This window comes from Lethenteron reissneri, chromosome 14, assembly GCF_015708825.2.
Source record: "Lethenteron reissneri isolate LAM-NWPU_2019-01 chromosome 14, ASM1570882v1, whole genome shotgun sequence".
NCBI lineage: Eukaryota > Metazoa > Chordata > Hyperoartia > Petromyzontiformes > Petromyzontidae > Lethenteron > Lethenteron reissneri.
In genome coordinates, this window is record NC_083792.1 from 13,078,188 (window position 1) to 13,099,414 (window position 21,227).

Sequence of the window (21,227 nt, forward strand, 5' to 3'; positions counted from 1 at the left end):
TTATGTGGTGGCATGTGCTTATGTCTGGGTCCTGAATGGAAGAGGGCAGCGTTTGCAGTGGATGGTGCTGCTGCTGCTGTGTGTGGTAATCCCATTTGCATGCCAATTGCTTTCTGAGAGTCTGGCTGGCAGCATTGTGTAACACATGCGATGATGTTTCTGCATGGACTTCAATATGCAGCTGAAAGTCAGGAACAGCCCGTTAGGCTTCTGGGATGGGTGAACATTTTACATGAATTATATTTTAAAAATTCTCAACAACAAAACATATATCGGAATGGGAATAATTACTGAACAGCCATAAAATTACCACGGTGACATTCTTGTGCATTATTTAAAACATGTAAGTACAAGGTTATACATCGCATAAACAATAACATAGATCCCTGGTTTTTTTCCGATCAGTGAGGCCTGATGCAACTTTGTACAACAAAAATTACTCTAAAAAAGGCTGTGATTGATAGCCTGACCTACACAGTCACATGTATTATAACGTAGATTGCGTGAGTAGATGTGGGGGCAAGAAAAACTCACAGGCAAATGTACGGATATGCTTTTCATATTGAACAGACTGGAACGACATGTGTGATTAGTGAGCACTTACAAAGTTGGCACAGCACATTCGATAGCAGTAGGGTCTGCGACACACAGCACCAATGTCCCCTGCCCAGTTGTGTGGACAGAGAGTATTGATTACACACTAATCGGAAACTAAGCAAATTTGAGCCTGGTTGGATGAGCGACTGTTTGAGAATATCAGGTGCCATAGGCTTGGACTGCAAGGTGGCCAGAAGATGCCCGTAAACAATTGGATTCTTGAATTCTAGATTTGAAGCTTTCGTGACTGCAAGGATTCATACTCTTAGGTTGTTTTCGGTAAGTCACGTAGGTAAAAATAATATAATAATAAATTAAAATAACTAAATTAAATCACGACGTTTCGGAGGCAACACAAGTCTCCGTCTTCAGGTGGGACCGTCACAGCCAAATTTACTGACTTTACCGAAAAACCTAAGAGTATGGATTCTTGAATGTTCCCGTGCAGAACAGTGAGTGCTATTCCCTCAGTTCCATTGGTTTTATTTGACCAAACATGTCAGTGCAATCTTGCAACTCGCTGACACTTCCCGGGAGATATTAATGTAAGGCATTACGATAATACTATTATGACAGTACTCCTTGGTCTTAAAACGGTACATCGCCAGGTGTCTTTTTTGCCAAGTCAAGCAAAGTGGAGGCAGAGCCAGATTACGGTGTCGACGGCCAGGAATTGAACTCGGGTGGCCAGGATTCCATTGTGGTGCGGTCACACACTTCAACCCTGCCACTCCCGTCACGTGAAGTCACACGCACGGACACGTGCACAGACACGTGTTTAGACACGCACGGTCGCTGCCGACATTGCTGCGTTACACTTGAGGTTACAGAAGAGTAACAGTTAATACCTCGTGCAAAACGGGTGTCCATCCGGTGAGTGTATCGCCTCCTGTAGAATTTGTATTCCACGTGCACAGCTCGGCAAACAACGGTACATCGTATCTGTCTGCCACGAGATACACGTGCCGTGTCTGCGTGGCTTCAAGATGAATATGTCGTTGTGTTTTGAATTGACGTGAATGAAGGAGGTTGAAACCTGAAACACCAAAATGAAAACCATGAAATGTTTATTATTTTAATTTCTACCCGAAAAGTTTGTCCAAGCGTACTCGGCTAAAATACAATTACATTTTATGCGGAGAGACAGCTGTAAGAAGCAGACATTGTCTGCCGATCTGTTTTGTAATTAGGCTAAAGTCTCAAACACACTACTTCTATATGTATATATTTTCACAAGAAGACTTGACTGAGACTCGAGACTTGGAGGGTTCCGATCGCTATCCTGGGACAGTGCTCTGTTTTTTTTTGCTTTTCGTATTTTTTAGCAAACGTCACAAATCTCTGTAATTTCTTATAGAAGACTACACTCTTCCCAGCTATTCCCCGACAACAGAGGGATGGGCTGTAACATCCTCAATTGCCACCGCACGTTGCCAGCCCCACGGTAGGGTCACAAAGTCTTCACTCGTGAGCGTGCGGCGGGGAGCCAAAACCACTGCGTTGCAGAACGAATTCCATTGCAACAAAAAACGAAACCAAAAGCCACGACCCCTTTTGCGATACCGTGTGATGCGTTTTCGAGTTGTACCGCGCGTTGTTTTACACGACGTCCGACGTTTTACTTCACGTGCTGGGAGCGTCCTCGGGAAACTGAATCCATGTCAGGATCCGAAATGAATTCTGTTCCTGAAGAAGCTCCTCCCTCCCCTGGCACGTGGAGCGAAACGTCTGGCGTAATGCCGAACAACACGCAGTAGTACAAGCCAAACGCTCTCGGTGTATTAAAGCAATTTGAATTTTTTATTTGAGTGTTTCATTCTGTTCGCATACAACAACAATAAGAGTACTTTGGTTTGGGCTTATGAAGCCTGAGGCATTTTTGCTGAATTCTAAGCAGATTAGGGGCGAACGCTGTGCAAACTCGATCAGATGGCGACACTGAGTTGAGTTTGAGAAGGCATGAATGATGAATACTAAGTAAACCAGACCCGTGATAGCATCATTGATAAATTGTCTCTCTCGTGTGTGTAATATTATAACTGCATTATTATAGCATGAGAACCTGCAACTGATTGGTCGAGCAGTACATTTGCCACACTTGCTTTGCATCTTGCAATTAGTATCGTAGATTGCATACATTTTATACGGTGAATCACTTCTTTACATTACGTACGTATTTTTAGCTGGATGTAAAAATATGGATGCAAAATATTTAGGTTTTCACAATCATGCTGAAATGACGACGGCATAAAATGAAATTAGAGACGCTCATTAAAGAGAAGAAGCGGCCTGGGTAATTGTTGTTTGGCGAGTATTTTGATCGTGTTTTGTATCTTATTATATTTCCTGAATATTAAAAAAACTCATCTCGAATTCTTAGCGCAATTTTAATTAGATACTAATTTTCTATAAAAAAAACCATGCTGGTGACAACGTTTGGTAGAGGAAGCATTCTGCACTATAGACCTTGTGTCTTGAGTTTCATTACTGACTACATACTTCGCATGGAGATTTACAGGTAGTCCCCGACTTACGATGGAGATGCGTTACGACGACCCCATCGTAAGTCGAAAATATCGTAAGTCGAAGATGGCCGAGCTTACCCAGGAGTCTTAAAGAATGGTGATAATACTGTATAAACTATATGCGTACATCCCGGCGGCGTCCCAACGTACAGCATCGTACCTCGTACGCTGCTGCGTTTGCCTGCCGCGTGAAATGTAAAATATTTTACAATTTTGTCGTATCGCTATCGCCATCGTAAGATCGAAATATCGTAAGTCGGACCATCGTAAGTCGGGGACTACCTGTAAACTGTAATGGTAACGTTCGTGCAAAATAATCAGGCTAATAAAAAACTGCGTATTTATTTGTTTATTGTTATCGTTTGTAATGTTGGGTTTCTTTGGGAAATGTTCACGCTTAACGAGAGAGTTAGAGACCCGACTTTTCTAGAGAGGGCCGGGCGGTCAGGGTTCAGGAGTGGCCAAGGAATCTTTTAATCCACTTCTTAGTTCATGTGTTATTCGACTGATGCAAAGCGTCTCTATTCCACACGTATATCTGTGTGTGCACCTCGTGTTGTGTTTACTTACATGCTGTCATTTTAACAGCAAACAATATGGCGTGTGTTTTACCTTAATATGCGATGCTTCCGCTTATGAGAAGAAATGTTAGTTTGATTGTCTTTCGGTAAAGTCACGTAGATAGGAAAATAACAAAAAATAACAAAAAACGCCGACGTTTCGATCGCAACACAAGTGTTCTTCCTGATGATGACCGATTGTGTTGCGATCGAAATGCCGTAGTTTTTTGTTATTGTTTTTTACCTATCCACGTAACTTTACCGAAAGACCCAAAGAATATTAATTCCTGAAGTCACGAAAGCTTTAAGTCAAGATTTGATTGTAATGTTCAATGCCATTTGGTAATACGCTGCCTAATTAACAACCTGTAAGGCATGTTTGATTAAAATCATCTCGTGCAAACATGTTGCCGACTTCAGTGGTACTTGTTGATTATTGCTGTTGGATGTTCTTTGGAAACCTTTCTGAGTAGTGGATTTTCCGCTTACATTTGTAATGCTTTCCCACTTCTGTTGACGCACATGAGCTCTGTCTGTCCCTTCCTGAGGTGTGGACTCGAGTCATGTGACTTGGACTCGAGTCAGACTCGAGTCATGAATTTGATGACTTCAGACTCGACTTGGACTTGCATAACAATGACTTTGTCCCACCTCTGGTCCCTTCTGTCTCTCTCACACGAGATGGAGGTGGGGGCTATCCTAAAGATGATCTAATATGAACAACACTTTAGCACAATATGAAGTTACGTTGCTATGCGGGACTATGCCCTTGAGAAAACCAGCCCACAATTGAGGAAAGGGTTTCCCAAAGCGTCTGGCACACACACACACACAAAGAAAATTAAACCGGCACAGCAAATATTCGCCTTGGCGGGTGCGCGAGACCGGTGGAGGGACGCACGCAATGCCCTCGCGATGACTTGCTGTCCGGCACGCACCATCTCGTCGTCAGGCTGGAGATGCAGCAGCGTTAATGTCGCCACTTCAACACTCAGCAGGATCAACGCATGTTGGGGGGGGGGGGGGGGGGGGGGGGACGCCACAATCCTTGCGCGCATGGCATGACCTTTCCACGTTGTTTTATTTACCTCTTGAGTTAGGCACAAATACGACAAGTCCCCGACTTTCGAACATTATTAGTTCCCGAGACCCGTTCGTAAGCCGAACGGTTCGTAAGTCGGAGCACGGTAATCTGTATATTTAAATGCGCGCATACACAAACACTCACCCGCAGCACGAGGCTGACTCATTACATCCCGCGGAGGATCGTTCAGCCGAACAAAATAGTGTCGCGGTTAAATTTTGCAAGTGATAGTTCGCGTTTGAAGTCAATGTAAACAACAAAAAAACAACGCATCTTTCACGGCCGCTTGTTCGTAGGCGCGGCGTTCGTTAACCGAGGACTGCCTGCGCACTCTCGTGTGCAGGACCCGGCGGCGTGACGTCGCCACCTGTTGGAGGGATTATTTCACTGCGACGTGACCGTGAATTGTCGCGGTGTGCGCGTTTTCACTACAACGCTCGGTACCTGCGGTTTAAAACATTTTAACATTGAAATAAATATGCGTTGTATTTCGATTTCAAGCCTTCGTGACTGCAGGGATTCATCTTCTTGGTTCTTTCGGTAAAGTCACGTAGAAGGGAAGTAATAAAATAATAAAAATAAACATAATAAAATAATTCTCACGACGTTTCGGCTACAACGCAGGGATTCATCTTCTTGGTTCTTTCGGTAAAGTCACGTAGAAGGGAAGTAATAAAATAATAAAAATAAACATAATAAAATAATTCTCACGACGTTTCGGCTACAACGCAAGCAGCCGTCCTCAGGTGAAGAATTCTTCTATTTTTATTATTTTATTACTTCCCTTCTACGTGACTTTACCGAAAGAACCAAGAAGATGAATATGCGTTGTGTTCATTGTTGTGTCCTCGTATTACTTTTACTGGGGCTCTTCCGATTCACTGCCCCATTCCACATCGAGTCGAGGAATTGTCACATGTCTAGGGCCGCTATTTGATTAAAGAACACATTATTTCAGTTCTGTACGGGCCAAAAGACTAAATGTAACATGATTAATATTCTTTGGGTCTTTCGGTGTGTAATAATTCATATATAATTTGCGTGAATAATAATGGATACTTGCTCGCAATATATGATTCACATACCATCTCCGTAGTAATCTATTTTAAATAATGAATTGATGCGTAGTAATGTGCCTACTTTATCTGTTCAAGCGGGTTAATGTGTAGATGCTCTTTAAAATTGTCAAATAACTTCTGCTCGCAGTACAGTATTGCCAATGGCAAATTAAGTTAGAAGGCTTAAGGTGTCTTGCTCAGTTGACACCTCAGCCACCTGATCATGAACAAAGAGTGGTCAGATATGAGAAGAGAGAGAACCTCGCATCATTGGCTGCCTGTGAATGTTGCTTGTTTAGCACTAAAGTGCATTCTTTGATTACACAAGACTCTTAAGTGCAGATGATGTAAATGTCACGCTGTGTTTAGTTTGTTCGTGAAGCCAATTTTCTGTCTAAACAAGTTAATTATTGCCCAAGAGAAGCAGCTTAGTGTAACTTTATTACATTTTGCATGGGGGAAATGTTATTTTCTTAAATCGATTCATCTAGGCGCTTGACAATGATTATAAAATTGTGCATAACATGATAGTGGTTAAAATATAGAGTGGGGTTATTAAAAGTGGTGGTGTAGTTTTGGTGACAGGAGAACAGGTGGGAGTGGTTACGGGGGGTTGTGGTAGTGATAGGGGTTGTGGTAGTGATAGGGGTTGTGGTAGTGATAGGGGTTGTGGTAGTGATATGAGTTGTGGTAGTGATAGGGGTTGTGGTAGTGATAGGGGTTGTGGTAGTGATAGGGGTTGTGGTAGTGATAGGGGTTGTGGTAGTGATAGGGGTTGTGGTAGTGATAGGAGTTGTTGTAGTGATAGGAGTTGTGGTAGTGATAGGGATTGTGGTAGTGATAGGCGTAGGGGTAGTGATAGGGGTTGTGGTAGTGATAGGGGTTGTGGTAGTGATAGGGGTTGTGGTAGTTATAGGAGTTGTGGTAGTGATAGGGGTTGGGGTTGTGATAGGGGTTGTGGTAGTGATAGGGGTTGTGGTAGTGATAGGGATTGTGGTAGTGATAGGGGTAGGGGTAGTGATAGGGGTTGTGGTAGTGATAGGGGTTGTGGTAGTGATAGGAGTTGTGGTAGTTATAGGAGTTGTGGTAGTTATAGGGGTTGGGGTAGTGATAGGGGTTGGGGTAGTGATAGGGGTTGTGGTAGTGATAGGAGTTGTGGTAGTTATAGGGGTTGGGGTAGTGATATGGGTTGTTGTAGTGATAGGGTTTGTGGTAGTGATAGGGGTTGTGGTAGTGATTGGGGTTGTGGTAGTGATAGGGGTTGGGGTAGTGGATAGGGGTTGTGGTAGTGATAGGGGTTGGGGTAGTGATAGGGGTTGGGGTAGTGATAGGGGTTGGGGTAGTGATAGGGGTTATGGTAGTGATAGTGGTTGTGGTAGTGATAGGGGTTGGGGTAGTGATAGGGGTAGTGATAGGGGTTGTTGTAGTGATAGGGGTTGGGGTAGTGATAGGGGTTGGGGTAGTGATAGGGGCTGGGGTAGTGATAGGGGTTGTGGTAGTGATAGGGGTTGTGGTAGTGATAGGAGTTGGGGTAGTGATAGGGGTAGTGATAGGGGTTGTTGTAGTGATAGGGGTTGGGGTAGTGATAGGGGTAGTGATAGGGTTGGGGTAGTGATAGGGGTTGGGGTAGTGATAGGGGCTGGGGTAGTGATAGGGGTTGTGGTAGTGATAGGGGTTGTGGTAGTGATAGGAGTTGGGGTAGTGATAGGAGTTGGGGTAGTGATAGGGGCTGGGGTAGTGATAGGGGTTGTGGTAGTGATAGGGGTTGTGGTAGTGATAGGAGTTGGGGTAGTGATAGGGTTTGGGTAGTGATAGGGGTTGTTGTAGTGATAGGGGTTGGGGTAGTGATAGGGGCTGGGGTAGTGGATAGGGGTTGTGGTAGTGATAGGGGTTGTGGTAGTGATAGGGGTTGTTGTAGTGATAGGGGTTGGGGTAGTGATAGGGGTTATGGTAGTGATAGTGGTTGTGGTAGTGATAGGGGTTGGGGTAGTGATAGGGGTAGTGATAGGGGTTGTTGTAGTGATAGGGGTTGGGGTAGTGATAGGGGTTGGGGTAGTGATAGGGGTTGGGGTAGTGATAGGGGTTGGGGTAGTGATAGGGGTTGGGGTAGTGATAGGGGTTGGGGTAGTGATAGGGGTTGTGGTAGTGATAGGGGTTGGGGTAGTGATAGGGGTTGGGGCAGGCCTGGTTATAGCTGGGGGACGGGGCAGGCAGTAGAAGTAGGATGGGCATGGGAGAAGGGATGGGGTTTAATAGAGGAACGGAAGCAGGTTCGTAAAGATGATTGTTACGTGTTCAGTTATGCTTTACTATGCTCGTTTGTATTACGTTTGAGGCTGCGATGATGTTTTATGTCATGGCTTAATACCCATTCTTTAGTGCATGTAGCATATGCATTCACACGTGTCGCGAGTCATAAGTTCACATGACTCCCTCCAGCCACTAGGGGCCACGACATAGACCACGATGTTGACCAAGATTTGATTGTCGAATCAAACGGTGAACACGGAAAAAGACGATGCGATGATTTGTGAAGCGGCAAATGTCGCACCCCTAATTTGGTTAGGTTCACACTAAAGGTTTTTTTTTAGGTCGGATAGCATAAATATAAATGTGTCAGTAACCCGCCACCACCTGACACAGACAATTAGTAACGGAAGCTTGTGTTGCCTCCGAAACGTCGTGATTTTTATTTTTTTATTTGTATTAATTTTTATGTTTTACCTACGTGACTTTACCGAAAAAACCTAAGAATATAATTAGTAAGGTTTGCCACGTAAACAAAACCTGCCAATTAATTACTACTGCAGCCCACCGGTTGAGTGTTGGAGAGAGAATCCACAACATTTACACTCTGAGTACTGTGACGTTTGGCTGGTAATTACATCAACCAGCATCATCGGGCGATTTTGGAACGAACAAAAATGTTTATTATGAATAATATCGGTCGTGAAAGCCGACGTGTCAAGCTGATTTCACACTATCGGGCAAACTGCTCGAAAAGAATGAGCAAATAAATTGTGGGTACAATGCAGAATTAATTAATCACATCTTGGGCCATGAACACGATTGCACAAACACTCGTAACAAACGCCTTGGCACATTCATCAAGAGCACTGCGTGGCCTTTAAAGGAACAACATGTCTAACAGGTGACATTTTGGACAATGGCACTTTTTCCAGCGCTATAAAGAAGGGACATTGCCTCAAACGTCACCGATAATATATTTTTCCCCTTTCAAGGCAGTGTTTTTAACGATTATGAACATCGTACCAAAGTTAAAGCTTCCTCATGTTAGGGCAAGTACTGTTAGCGAGCACCTATGAAAGCCGGAAAGGCACACGAGGGAGTGGGTGCCTTTGTCTCTCCAGTGGCGATGTTTACACACCACACCAGGTACTCATTTGAGGCTGAGTCGACCCAGGGGAGGCCCAGGACCAGTTGAAATAATCGTCACTGGTGTTGGCCGTGAGTGGGTATCGAATCCAGATCACTGGGTTCGCAGCGCAAGCGCGTTAACTGCTACACGACCGACTCTGCCCTAAGAGAACTAATATCTCCTCTTGCCTGACGTGCATTGTGCCCTTGTGTAGGACGCCAAGTTCCGAGACCAGGTGGAGGGCTTCACGGGCGTCGGAATGGAGAGCCGGACCATCACTGTGGTGCACGGCCCAGACCTCGTCAACATCTCCTTCCTCAACTTCACCTCCTTGACCGAGTCCGTGGCCAAGGTGGGCCCTCGGACTCTCCTCGCCGTTTGACTGTTCCTCGCTCCGTCACTGACGCACTCGATTTGGGCTCGTGAAGCGTCTCTAAATGTGACCGCATCACATCGCGCGGCGCACATTGAGCTAAACATTGCCTGTCTCCAGCAGGGGAAGAAGACGTTTTGTTTCTTTTTAATTAGAAAAGGGAATGAGGATAGAATTAAAGTGAATAATGCAATCCAATATAATTTGGATCCATATACAGCTCATAGTAAAAGTGAATAGAAAGACACCTCAAAGAGAGAGAGAGATACAGTCATATGGGCAGGAGAAGTAGAGGTCCTGAGCCTTGACTTAAAAAGGAGAAGGGAATTATGGACAGGTTTTTTATTTGAACCCTTGGTTGCTGGAGCATAACAAGTTCAGGAAGCAGAGTGAGGTGAGAGTGGTGAGGTGGGGGTGGGGAGGGGAGAGGGGGAGATGATCTTGGAATTGGTGAGAGGAATTAAGATAGCGATGCCACCCGCCTCTTCCTCACTCTTGTTCTCACACGTAAGTGTTTTCTCATCTGCGCCAGCTCATAAACTCGCCTACTCTCTCACTCAACGCCCCCCGCCAGTGCTATCTGCAACTGCTCGGTCTCTCACTTGCTCATTCGGTTATGTGTTCGCTCACCTGTTCATCCTCACATTTGTGGCCATATTCTGTATCGCTCACGTGCACACTCACTTCCTCACTTCACTTTCCGTTCTTCAACTGTCGGAGCCCAGCTTTACTGAAACCACCCAAGTGGAATTTAGTTTGAAATAAATATCCCAAAGTAAATAAAACAAACACACAACATCGCGTGGCACAGTGTGTGTGTGGTTTACAGTATTTACGGCGGCACTGCAGCCTGGCCGAGGCCATCGAGGGCGTTTGATGGTGATTGATTCTGATGGGAAAATAAAACTTTGGCCTCAGTGTCCGTTCGAAATGTTGGATTCAGTTCTGGAAGATACAAAAAATAAATTGCCGCCGCTGCAAAGTAGCCTGGGTCATCTCGACAGGGCACGTGAAGTTTTGCGGAGTGTCAGAGAATGCTGAGATGTTATTGATCCACGGCGAATGTTTTCCCTCTTCATTAATACTCTGCGTTTGCTCTCTTGACTGTCCCATCTCGCGTTACTGAAGGAATGGACGGATGAACTCTTCACTTTGGCTACAAACCTCCTCGCACAGAACTCATCGCGAGATAAGTTTTTGAACAAAGTGTGAGTTGCGCTTGTACAGCATTCCATGTTTTATAAATGTATTGATTAATGTGTTAATATAAATGCATTCATCTCTTTATAATGCAGACTGCTTAAGAAACAGCATGCAGACTACTCTGACAGAACTATAATTTTGCATTATAATTTTAAAAAGTAAAAAGGTCAAAGATGATTTCTTGCTCAAATGAGCATTGAGGCGGTCCTCATCTTCCGCTTACAGTCCTGAGCCAGTGGTCGGGTTAAGACTCTGAATATCACAACAACTGTTCATTTTTCCCACAAGGTGATACCGATTTTATTCACCCTAGAGGTGTGATGGGCTGAGTTGATCCCCAACCAGGATTTGGACTCACAACCTTTCGATTGTGAGTCACCTGGCCGGAATTTACTCCGTAAAAAACTAAAATACTCGGAAATATATTGTTTCAATATGTGGTTCATTTTAATATTAAATTCTAATGCTTTCATTTGGAAAACATGACGTCTCATTATAAATTAATTGGTTATTGTGATGTTCCACCGCATGTATATACAATGCAAATGTGTATATTTAATTGCTGTAGGTTGTATTCTAAAAGGTAACTGCATATGGAAATATCATATCTGTATTTATTTTAACAGGCAGTATTGTTTAGTAGTTTAATTCTAAACACTTAAAAAACACGACAGTGTTTGAGCATACCCCCTGCACACAGAAAACGTGTTCATTAATGCAAATGCATTCCTGGGTTAAGCTGTCCAACTCGTTTTCATATGAATTGACAAGCAAATGCGTGTGCCAGGCAGTGTTGCATGAGACTGAGTGCAAGTGGAAAGTTATATAATGACATTGAAAGTAGAAAATACAAATGTTACTTGGAACAAAACAATTTAGTTAGCTGTCATGAAATAATCAACCGTCAGCATTGAATGTAATGGACATGTTAATTATGTGCATGTGTTATTCATAAACAAAAATAATTACGGAGTTAATTATACCGGGATTAGAAACTTAAAATCATAATTGGTAGCCTCTTGAACCCAAACAAGAAAAATGTGTCAGTATAAATCGGAAACAATTTAGATGTTTGGCCAGGGTGTAGTGTGGAGGAAATTCCACCCATTCCAGGTGTATCCTGATTCTAATAATATATGTAAATATAAAAACAATGTCTCTGATGTCCCATAGTGTGGCCTTATCTGGGAGTGCCATTTTCATGAGATAAATCAACCCCACATATTTCCGCGGACTTAAAATTCCTCACTGACTATGTAAATACATCGCTTAAAAAAGTATTAAGATTGGAAACTTTCAAGTGCTTCTTTTTATCGTGTTTATCTAAAACGCAATTCCTTGACAAGTGTCACGTTTCGGCAGTCGTGTTTAAGAATGCGTGTCGACAAAATGCATACCGGATTATATAACCAGGGTCGTTTAATGTTCTGCTATTCTTAAAATGTCACGGTGACTGCCATGTAAAAGAAGGGTGAAGTGCAGCCCTGTAATTTATTGCTCACTCCACTGTTGGTGGAAGAGCCTTTGGATCTAGAGATCCGGCTCAGAGGGTGTTTGGCCTACTCTTCCATGCGAGATTGTGAGAATACCCCACACGTTACCTTGACTGTTATGTAACCCACTCTTTTTTTCCTCCTAGAAAATATTAGCCCCGATGCCATGCTTGAATGTTAGGGTAATTTCCACAGTATGTCTTGGAATATGTGCGAAGCCAAAGTAAACACAGGCAATATTTCTTCAAGGAATGCAGTGCACGGCTTAAGTGTGCCCGTGTTGGCTCCCACATAACTTGCGGCTAGCATCTTCCCAAAAGACACACACACGGTTGCTGAAAACTTCCTCAAGGCTTGACCTTCCCCTTGGGCCTTCACGGTAGCCCCAGAGGTCCCTTTAAAAGAGATGTTCAGTACCTCGTTTGAGTAGATTTATTGGTGGCACCATATGTGTGTGCGTCTATGTGCACGCGCGCAAACTCGTTGCACGCATGTAAACCTGTGCACTCGCATATGCTCATGTGCACACCTGTGTAACAAACTCGTACAGAGATTAATATTTGTTTTCGTGTTTATGTGTGCTGCCCCAACAGTCTGTTAAGGCGAAAGGGGGATTTGAAGCTTTCGTGGCTGCAGGAATTCATACTCTTTGTTTATTTCGGTAAATCACGTAGGTATAAAAAACAACTAATAAATCACGACGTTTCGATAGCAACACAAGCCATCGTCTTCAGATGATGGCTTGTGTTGCTATCGTGTTGCTATCGAAACGTCGTGATTTATTAGTTGTTTTTTCTATCTACGTGACTTTACCGAAAGAAACAAAGAGTTTCGGGGGGATCTTTGTCTTTGTGGAGTGATAGTGCTGTGTTTAGCACGCCGCATGATTTATCCGGCAACCCGAGTTTGATTCCTGCTCATGGCCAACACCGGCGACCGACGATATATGAGCCAGTCCCCTGCCCCCTCCTCGTTTGACTCAGCCACAAACGAGAAGCTGGTGTGGTGTGTACAGATAGCCACTAGGGAGACAAAGGCGGCCAGCGGTCCTGACCACGCCACCCCCTCGTGCCGTGCCGACACAGGTTGTTCGCTTACAACACTTGCCTCAACAGTGTGTTAAGGCTATAGGGGAGAGGATCTTTGTCTTTTTGTAGTGGGGGGATGGGGAGCGGTGATGCACGTGAAGGGCTTCTACTTGCGATAACTGTAGATGGGTATTTTGGCCTTCCACACTGGGCGCCAAAGTGGCGAGATGTTAACTACATCGCCTGGTATGCAAGAGGTTATGGGTTCGATCCCAACCCTGACTCCTGTATATCTGGAGTTTGCATGTTCTCCCCGTGGTCGTGTTGATTTTTCTCTGGGTCCTCCGGTTTTTCTCTCCACATTTAGAAACATGCCTTTAGAGTATTTGGCTGGTACACATTTGCACGTTATAAGCCACTTCATTGGGCTATGATTTGTGGCCAGGTCACTTCTGAAAAATAGCTATATAGCTCATTGGGCCTTACCTGGTCAAAAAAAAATAGTTAAAACTTAGAGGTAGTGGGAGTAAACCCACACTTTACCCCGTCACACGCAAACTGCCATTTGACCAGAGCCTGGCCGTCAGGCAGAGGTCGCAAACGGGTTTTGATTCCTTACCCGTACCCGTAGCCGGCCGCACCAGGGTCGCAAACGGGTACCCGGCTACCCGATACCACCTGTGCTGTCTCCGCCTCTCCGGGTAAAAAAATTATCCTGAGGCCTTCAGAATGTCGAGTGAATCCCCTCTGCTGTTGAAGCAAATGGGGATGATGTTGTTGATTGTCATATTCTTGAAGCAATCAGGTGTTGAGTTTGCCATGGTGGGCGTATTCTTTGACACGCGGGAGCCTTCTAGCTGGCCTAGTCGCCTACGTCAGCATATTTCGTGTGGCGTGATCGGAGGGCCACTTAGCTAGCTGAAGTAAACCTAGCTAGCACGTAACGTAGCATCATCTAAGATTTATTTAAACTTTATTTAGTGACGTTTAGTTTTTTAGATGTAGTGCTTTAGATTTTAGATTAGTGTATTTTTTTTTCTGTGGGGAAGCCTATTGAATCCTGATTGTGTTATTTGTGTTTTACGGCATTTTTGCTTGCTTGGTGGTCGTATGAGTAAATGTGACTGGTTGTTGTGAGTTTGTTCTTGTTTCTTTGGTAATGACATTGATTTGGGCTATGCGATGTCTATTTGTGATGTAGCATCCTGTCATACTGCGTACTAGTGATACATCCTTGATGGTTTCAGTCACCATGTATTCATGTCTCTGCAATTAGTGTATTGTAACTCTCATAGGTGTTGAGCCTCGTGTTAAATCACTTTATTCCACTCGATAAAGGTTACTGGGTCTATGAATATGGGGTGTCATTGTGAGGTTATTCGAAGGCGGTTTAAATGCGGGAGGATAGCACTGAAGGCCGATGTGTAAAATGCACAGCCCACCACTGCATTTGACGATACTGCTGGGTGGGACTGGTGCATGGGGATTTGAGAAACTTGGGGTGTGTCTAATCGTATATCATTTTATTCTCTTCTGGCAGATACACAAAACTGACACTGCAGAAAATTGAAGATAAACTGCCAGTCAGAAGGTGAGTGAGGCTGTATTCACGGAGTACTTGTGATTTGTTTTTTTTATGTATGGTAAGAGGATTTGTTCTAGGCTCGGAGCAATTTACTGTTCACTACAGCTGCTTAAGCATTAAAAGGCAATTAGCATATTAATTCTATTTCACTGTTACTGCTGATGAGGCTCATTTAGGAACGCATTGTGAAAATTCTTGCATAGTTCAAGAAGGAAGTTAATGACAACATCTGTGGCCAAAAATTGTATTCAAGTGTAAGATGGGATTTAAATAAATTGTTTTTAATTTTGTTAGCGTTTTTGTTGCAATTTGTTTTGTGCATTTATCGCCGTTACGGAACATTGCCAGACATCTTCTTGGTTCTTTCGGTAAAGTCACGTGACTTTACCGAAAGAACCACGAAGATGAATCCCTGCAGTCACGAAAGCTTTAAATCGAAATTGCCAGACGTCTTTATCTGCCGGTCGGCAACTGAGCGCCATACCCAGAGTTAGTTCACAGGCCCCGACTAGATAATGTCACTTGTTCGTTTCCATATAAGGTGGCGTAACTTAGTTGGTTTTTTTATATCTATATACAGTGTTAGTTCTAAGATACCCAAAATAATTAGGCTGCCGCATGAATTCACTTCTATTGGCCATGTAATGAAATTGGTACCGTTGAAAGTTTTGCCACCTATTTTTGCCACCATGGCCAGCAAATTTACGCTGCAGTGCACAGACTACAGGTAGTCTGTTTGAAAAATATATTAGTAAAATGAACTGCAGTCCATTTCTCCATTTGAATTTAATATATATAGCCCATTGGTCTTTTGGCCTTATAGACCAATCTTCCCCTGAAGCATTTGTTTAAGCAGGCAAAGTCTGGACCAGAGTTGACCTTCAGGGTTTAATCAGCAGTGTCAGGTTCGCCCCATTTGCTGGGAGCTTCCTGAGGAACTGAATGTTTCGGAATAGCTCTGAAAAGTTCACGTTCCTGCAGAAGTTCCTCGCACGTGGAGTGAAAGGTTGCAGATTACGCCGAATAGTTTGCGATTCAGGTTCCTCCATATTTTTTAATTAAATATTAATTTCATCATTAAACCTCCTTGGCCAGTACCAAAATATAATAATAGAGTTTTTTTCCTTTTTTCTGGTAACAAAACTGAAACCTTTTTACAAGGATTCATGTCTGCATTAACCACAATACTTGCAGTCAAATGCAAACAAAAACACACTATGATAATATATGCATTGTCCTTGAAACTGATTGGTCCACACCAAGGGACGACTTTCTTTTGAGCCTCAACCCAATTGGTGCTCGACCAGAGGACTCCAAAAGGCGTACAGCTCATATTTTGGTACTGGCCAAGGAGGTCTAATGATGTAGATGCTCACCCCGAGCCCTCATTACTTTGATAGTGCAAATATTCATTTCCCACGATTCTCTGCGTGTATGTTAATTAGATATTCATGATCCAATATCCTCCATGTCTGGTCATTACTGACACGTTACCTGCGATCCTCTACACAGTGCACGATGAGGGGCGCATGTATCCACAAATCAAATGCTCTCTTGAAGTCTTAGCATCCTTCATGACAACATTTGGGTTGTTGGGAAACTCGGGGTGTATGGGAATCAAGTACTAGTGCAGCACACAATGCGGACCGTGAGGGATATTTGACCCTCCATCACCACACTGGTCATGTGCCAGCTGGTAAAGGTGGGAAGGATAGATGTACACTGCCCCCTGCTTGCCCCAACGTGTCCTGGCAGCAGCTTTATAACACTTTTTTACCCATGGTGGTCATCGATATATACACTCATCATAAAGGGTTTTGGGTTAGATCGCGTAAGTATAAATGTGTCGTCACCCTCCACCACCCGACACAGCCAGTAAGGGGTTTGTCACGTAAACAGCGTGCAAACTCGTGACTACTTCAGCCCACAGGTGTGTTGGAGAGTAAATCCACAACATTTACAATTGTTAATTTATACTTTCGCGATCTAACCCACAAAACCTTAATTATTAATAATATTGGTCGCGAAAGCCGACGTGTTCAACTGATATATACACTATTTACGGTGGCCCAATCGTGCGAGATGTTAACTACCCCTCTTGGTATACAGGAGTTCGTAGGTTCGATCCCGACCCTCATGCCTCTTTATTTGGAGTTGCATGTTCTCCCCGTGGTCGTCTGGATTTTTCTCCAGGTCCTCTGGTTTTTCCCTCCACATGTAGAAACATACATTTAGAGTATTTGGCTGCTATAAATATCCACATGATAAGCCACTTCGTTGAGCTATCATTTGTGGCCAGGTCGCTTCTGAAAAAGATCTGTATAGCTCAGTGGGCCTTTAGTGGTAAAATAAAAAAAAAGGTTTATCTCATTTCACATTGACCTCTTGTTTATAGCCTATCTTGGACAATTATACTGCTTCGTAGCTAGAGCATAAATGTATCCTGTGAATCAAGCAAAGGGTATGCGCAATGCTCACTGCTGATGTTTTACGAGCTTGTGTTGATTGATGGAATGTGAAAACATGGAATGTGACAGCCATCCCCCACTCTGGTCGTGCGCGGCCTTGACTGTAGTTGACATTTAAGGTAAATCCTCTCTTCAAAACTGGAAAACACTCAATAATGCAATACAGACATTTCTCTGTTTAATAATTGCTTAATAAAAACATACTAAACCGTTTCCTTTGCTTCCGTTATGAGTTGATTATTTGAGCTTACCTTATTTCAGGAAACGTTAAGTTTTTTAAATCAAAAAATTGAAGGACACATTTTTGATACATCGTTGGCAATGGTGCGCAAACGCAAACAGCAGACATTCAACACAGGAAAACATATATATAATAGGCAACATTTAGGGATATTGTTCTTCATAACAGAGAGAAAGAAGGATCCTTCTTTGCTTTAAAGATGGAGCATTGGCCAAAACATCCCCGGTAATACTTGTACTTTTATTGCAGTGTAATTTACAAATGTGTTTTACATTTTTGGATCTGGTCGCACAAATAATGTGCGTCATGTAAAACAATTGGGTACCCAGTTGTTAAATGCGGTGAGATCACTCTCCAACAATGCACCGGTGTTGCTGCTGAAAAAGTGATAAACTGGCCACGTCTTGTTTTTCCGTGCCAGCTTTTTTAATTGACTGTGCAGGCAGAGGGGGTTTACGACACACGTTTCAGTTATGCAATCGGACCCTAAAATTAATTATGAATCATACGTTGGTGGTGAAAGCCGTCTGCATGTCAAACGGAGCAGCGTCTGCAGCTGAATTTATTTGTGTTTCCCTTTCTCCTCTGTGTAGCATTCTGCGCATGTTTCCCACGGACAAGAAGAAGGTGGAGATGGCTCTGATGAGCTGTGCGCTTCCTTTTGGAAGGGTAAGGCAACGTTCCCTTCACCCTTCCTCTGGCTCCGTGGTCCCCGACCCAGCAGTATGTCGAGACATCTCTCAGGGGTACACGTGGCACCTCTAGTAGTCACGTGACCTCTCTAGTAGTCACATGACCTCTCTAGCAGTCACGTGACACCTCTAGTGGTCACGTGACCTCTCTAGTAGTCACGTGACACCTCTAGCAGTCACACGTGACACTTCTAGTAGTCACGTGATACCTCTAGTAGTCACGTGACATCTCTAGTAGTCACACGTGCCATCTCTTTGGGGTGCGCGTGGCATCTTGGGGGTATGTGAGACATCTCTGCGGGGGTGCACGTGACATCGCTAGAGTTTACGGCTGTCATCTCTAGTTTTTAGCTCTCAGCTAATTGTTTTAGGTGTTAATTACTTACGAATGTAATTGCAATGTAGGAATGTGTGAATTGTTTAATTAAAAAGTAAACCCGATACGCTGGTGGGGAGAGTATGAGGACAGGGGATAGACCGGTGTGCTCGACGGCGCAGTGGTTTGCACCAAAGGGTGCACACCACTGCTCTCTCTCTCTCCGTGCACACAGAGCATAATGTTCCACGTGGATGCGAATGGGACAACGGCTGAGATTAGGAACAACTCCACGTCCGCGGGGAGAGGTGGGGGGATCATCTTCAAGAGTTGTCTGTCCGGATTTTGTGTGAATTTAATTAATTTGGCTCGTTGTTCTACTCCATTAAAAGTTTCGCTCTCGGTGTTTCCTGAGATTTATGAAGCCTATTAAGGAGTTAAAGTCACACACAAAGCACAGCAATAAAGCCTCGGCTTAGCATCACGTGTTTTATTTGACTCGTAAAACATTTTTTTAACTTTTGAAATATATTAAGCCCGTTTCTCTCATTTCAGCAATCAGTAGGCACTTTGGGAAACTTATGATGACATTTTTTGTAAGTGGTGTAGAATTTATAATAAATACTTCGGTTCATGAATTCGTATTCTTGGATTTTAAAACAGTTCCGCGAGGAATCAGCGCTGAGCTGACACAGCTGATTTCCTCAGTTTAGATCCGGGATTCAGCCTTTATTGATGACACTGAATTCTCACGTTTTTTGCGTTCATGGGCATAGTTCAGTCAATGGGTGTTTTTTTTCCCCCCTCAATTTTGCAAACTCTAGCCTTGACAAATTTCTCTCTGAGGATTATAAGTCACTTGAGGGAATATGACGTACAGTGGTTGTGATTTTTCCTATTGTGGGCCATCCTCTAACTCGGGGTGATGCACTGCTTACTGCAAGAGTTCTGATTGGAAATTTCTTCGTAATGACATGGAGCCGATAGTTAATATTATGCATCGGCTTATTTTTCATAATTGGTGCCTTATTGGTTAGATCGTGTCGACAGAATGACAATTTTTTTATTCTAATCTTCCACTGATAAAGCTAATCAAATCAGGTCGTCAGATGGGCTAATGTGCTAATTTATTCGTTTATTCAACAGCTTGGATCGTTGAATAGTACGCAATTATTTTGAAAATAAAATCCTCATAACTTTGGAATAAAAGTATCAAAAGTAAAAAAAAACAATGTGGATTATAAAATCTGTCAAATGTTTCTTTTTAGGAACAAAAATTGGCCTGCTGAATAATTTCAACACAAGCACAAACGTGTGAACGAGTAAAAACAAAAAGCACGTGGTGTTTTCACGTCTCATGGTGAATCTGCCGCGATGAAGTTTTATATTCGTGTTTTTGTTTAAAATATCTCGTGCACAGGCATCATGAACATCTTGAATTTGGCAAGATTGCGACTCCGTGTGGCACACTCCTAACGAGACCCAGGGGGGCAGCGGCGGTGGATGCTGTGCGGAGCCAGACACGGAGCACGCACGCGCACACACGGGCGCGTGCGTGTGTGCATGCATCTGCGTGCGTGTGTGTATCCGCGCGCACGTGTATGTGCGCAGTCCAAGCAGAAGATGTTTGTTTTTCTCATTCTTGCAGAACGATAACATCCCGTTAGCGGAGTTCACATACGAGGCATTCTACAGCTTCGTCAACAAACTCTGCCCCAGGACCGACATAGACAGCATCTTCGCCGAAAGGTGAACGCCGCTGTGTTGCGCGGAGCTAAACAAATTCATAATCCAGAGCGCGTGGACTCGGCCTTTGACCAGATGACCCAGAATGTGCCTGACATCTCGTCACATCCCGGAAGCTAATCAGGGTTTATATGAGTGCGGGCAGCGCGTGGATCGGCTACTGCCAGGCGCAGCAGGTTGCAATAGCCGGCTTTGGGGTGATGTGGGGGACAGCAGAGTGCAGTTGAAGCTAAATGTTTTGCTATACTGTACTCTGGCTACTACAGCTGTGCACGGGGGGGGGGGGGGGCTTGTACTTCTTTTAGTTCTGGAGTTAAAAGCCAAATGGAGGGACAGACATTTTCAATACATCAATCATGGTGTGAAAAAACATTGTGTTTCAGCCTTCTATTGATATTAATTTCTAGCGAGTAATCTCAGCTCATTCAATTGTTGTATTAAATGTTCATACCCACTCTCCAGGTTGGGTCACACCATCTCAAAAGATAAACGTATGCATTTCGGCATGGAAACCTGCACGGACTATCTTTGGTGTATTGCTCATGCTCGTACTAACTCTCTGGACGTCGGAACAACAAACCGACGTCCATCCATGAATCAACAGCAGCACGATTGTTCCTTCTCTTTAACCAGCGGCGCCAAAAATAAGCCCTACATGACGGTCGAGCAATTTACGGACTTCATCAACAGCAAGCAGCGCGACCCTCGTCTCAACGAGGTCCTCTTCCCTCCGATGAAGACCCACCAGGTGCAGGCGCTCATCGAGAAGTTCGAGACGACCAACCTCGCCAAGAAAGGTGCGCCCGTGCCCCTCTGCCCTGTCGCCCGTGCCCCTCCACACGTCGCTTGTCCGCTGCCCGTGATTCTTAACGGTGGGAA

At 43.9% G+C, this 21,227-nt stretch overlaps 1 protein-coding gene across 3 annotated transcripts in view; it reads left to right on the forward strand.

Moving 5' to 3' along the window:
• Positions 1 to 21,227, forward strand: part of LOC133342426 (1-phosphatidylinositol 4,5-bisphosphate phosphodiesterase beta-1-like) — a 148,327-nt gene that overhangs the window by 88,842 nt on the left and 38,258 nt on the right. For all 3 annotated transcript variants that reach the window (XM_061551604.1, XM_061551605.1, XM_061551606.1), the window contains exons 4-9: positions 9,418 to 9,555; positions 10,705 to 10,784; positions 14,841 to 14,891; positions 18,188 to 18,263; positions 20,251 to 20,351; positions 20,982 to 21,145. In XM_061551604.1, the coding sequence (XP_061407588.1) occupies positions 9,418 to 9,555; positions 10,705 to 10,784; positions 14,841 to 14,891; positions 18,188 to 18,263; positions 20,251 to 20,351; positions 20,982 to 21,145 (610 nt within the window). The remainder of the gene's footprint in view (positions 1 to 9,417; positions 9,556 to 10,704; positions 10,785 to 14,840; positions 14,892 to 18,187; positions 18,264 to 20,250; positions 20,352 to 20,981; positions 21,146 to 21,227) is intronic.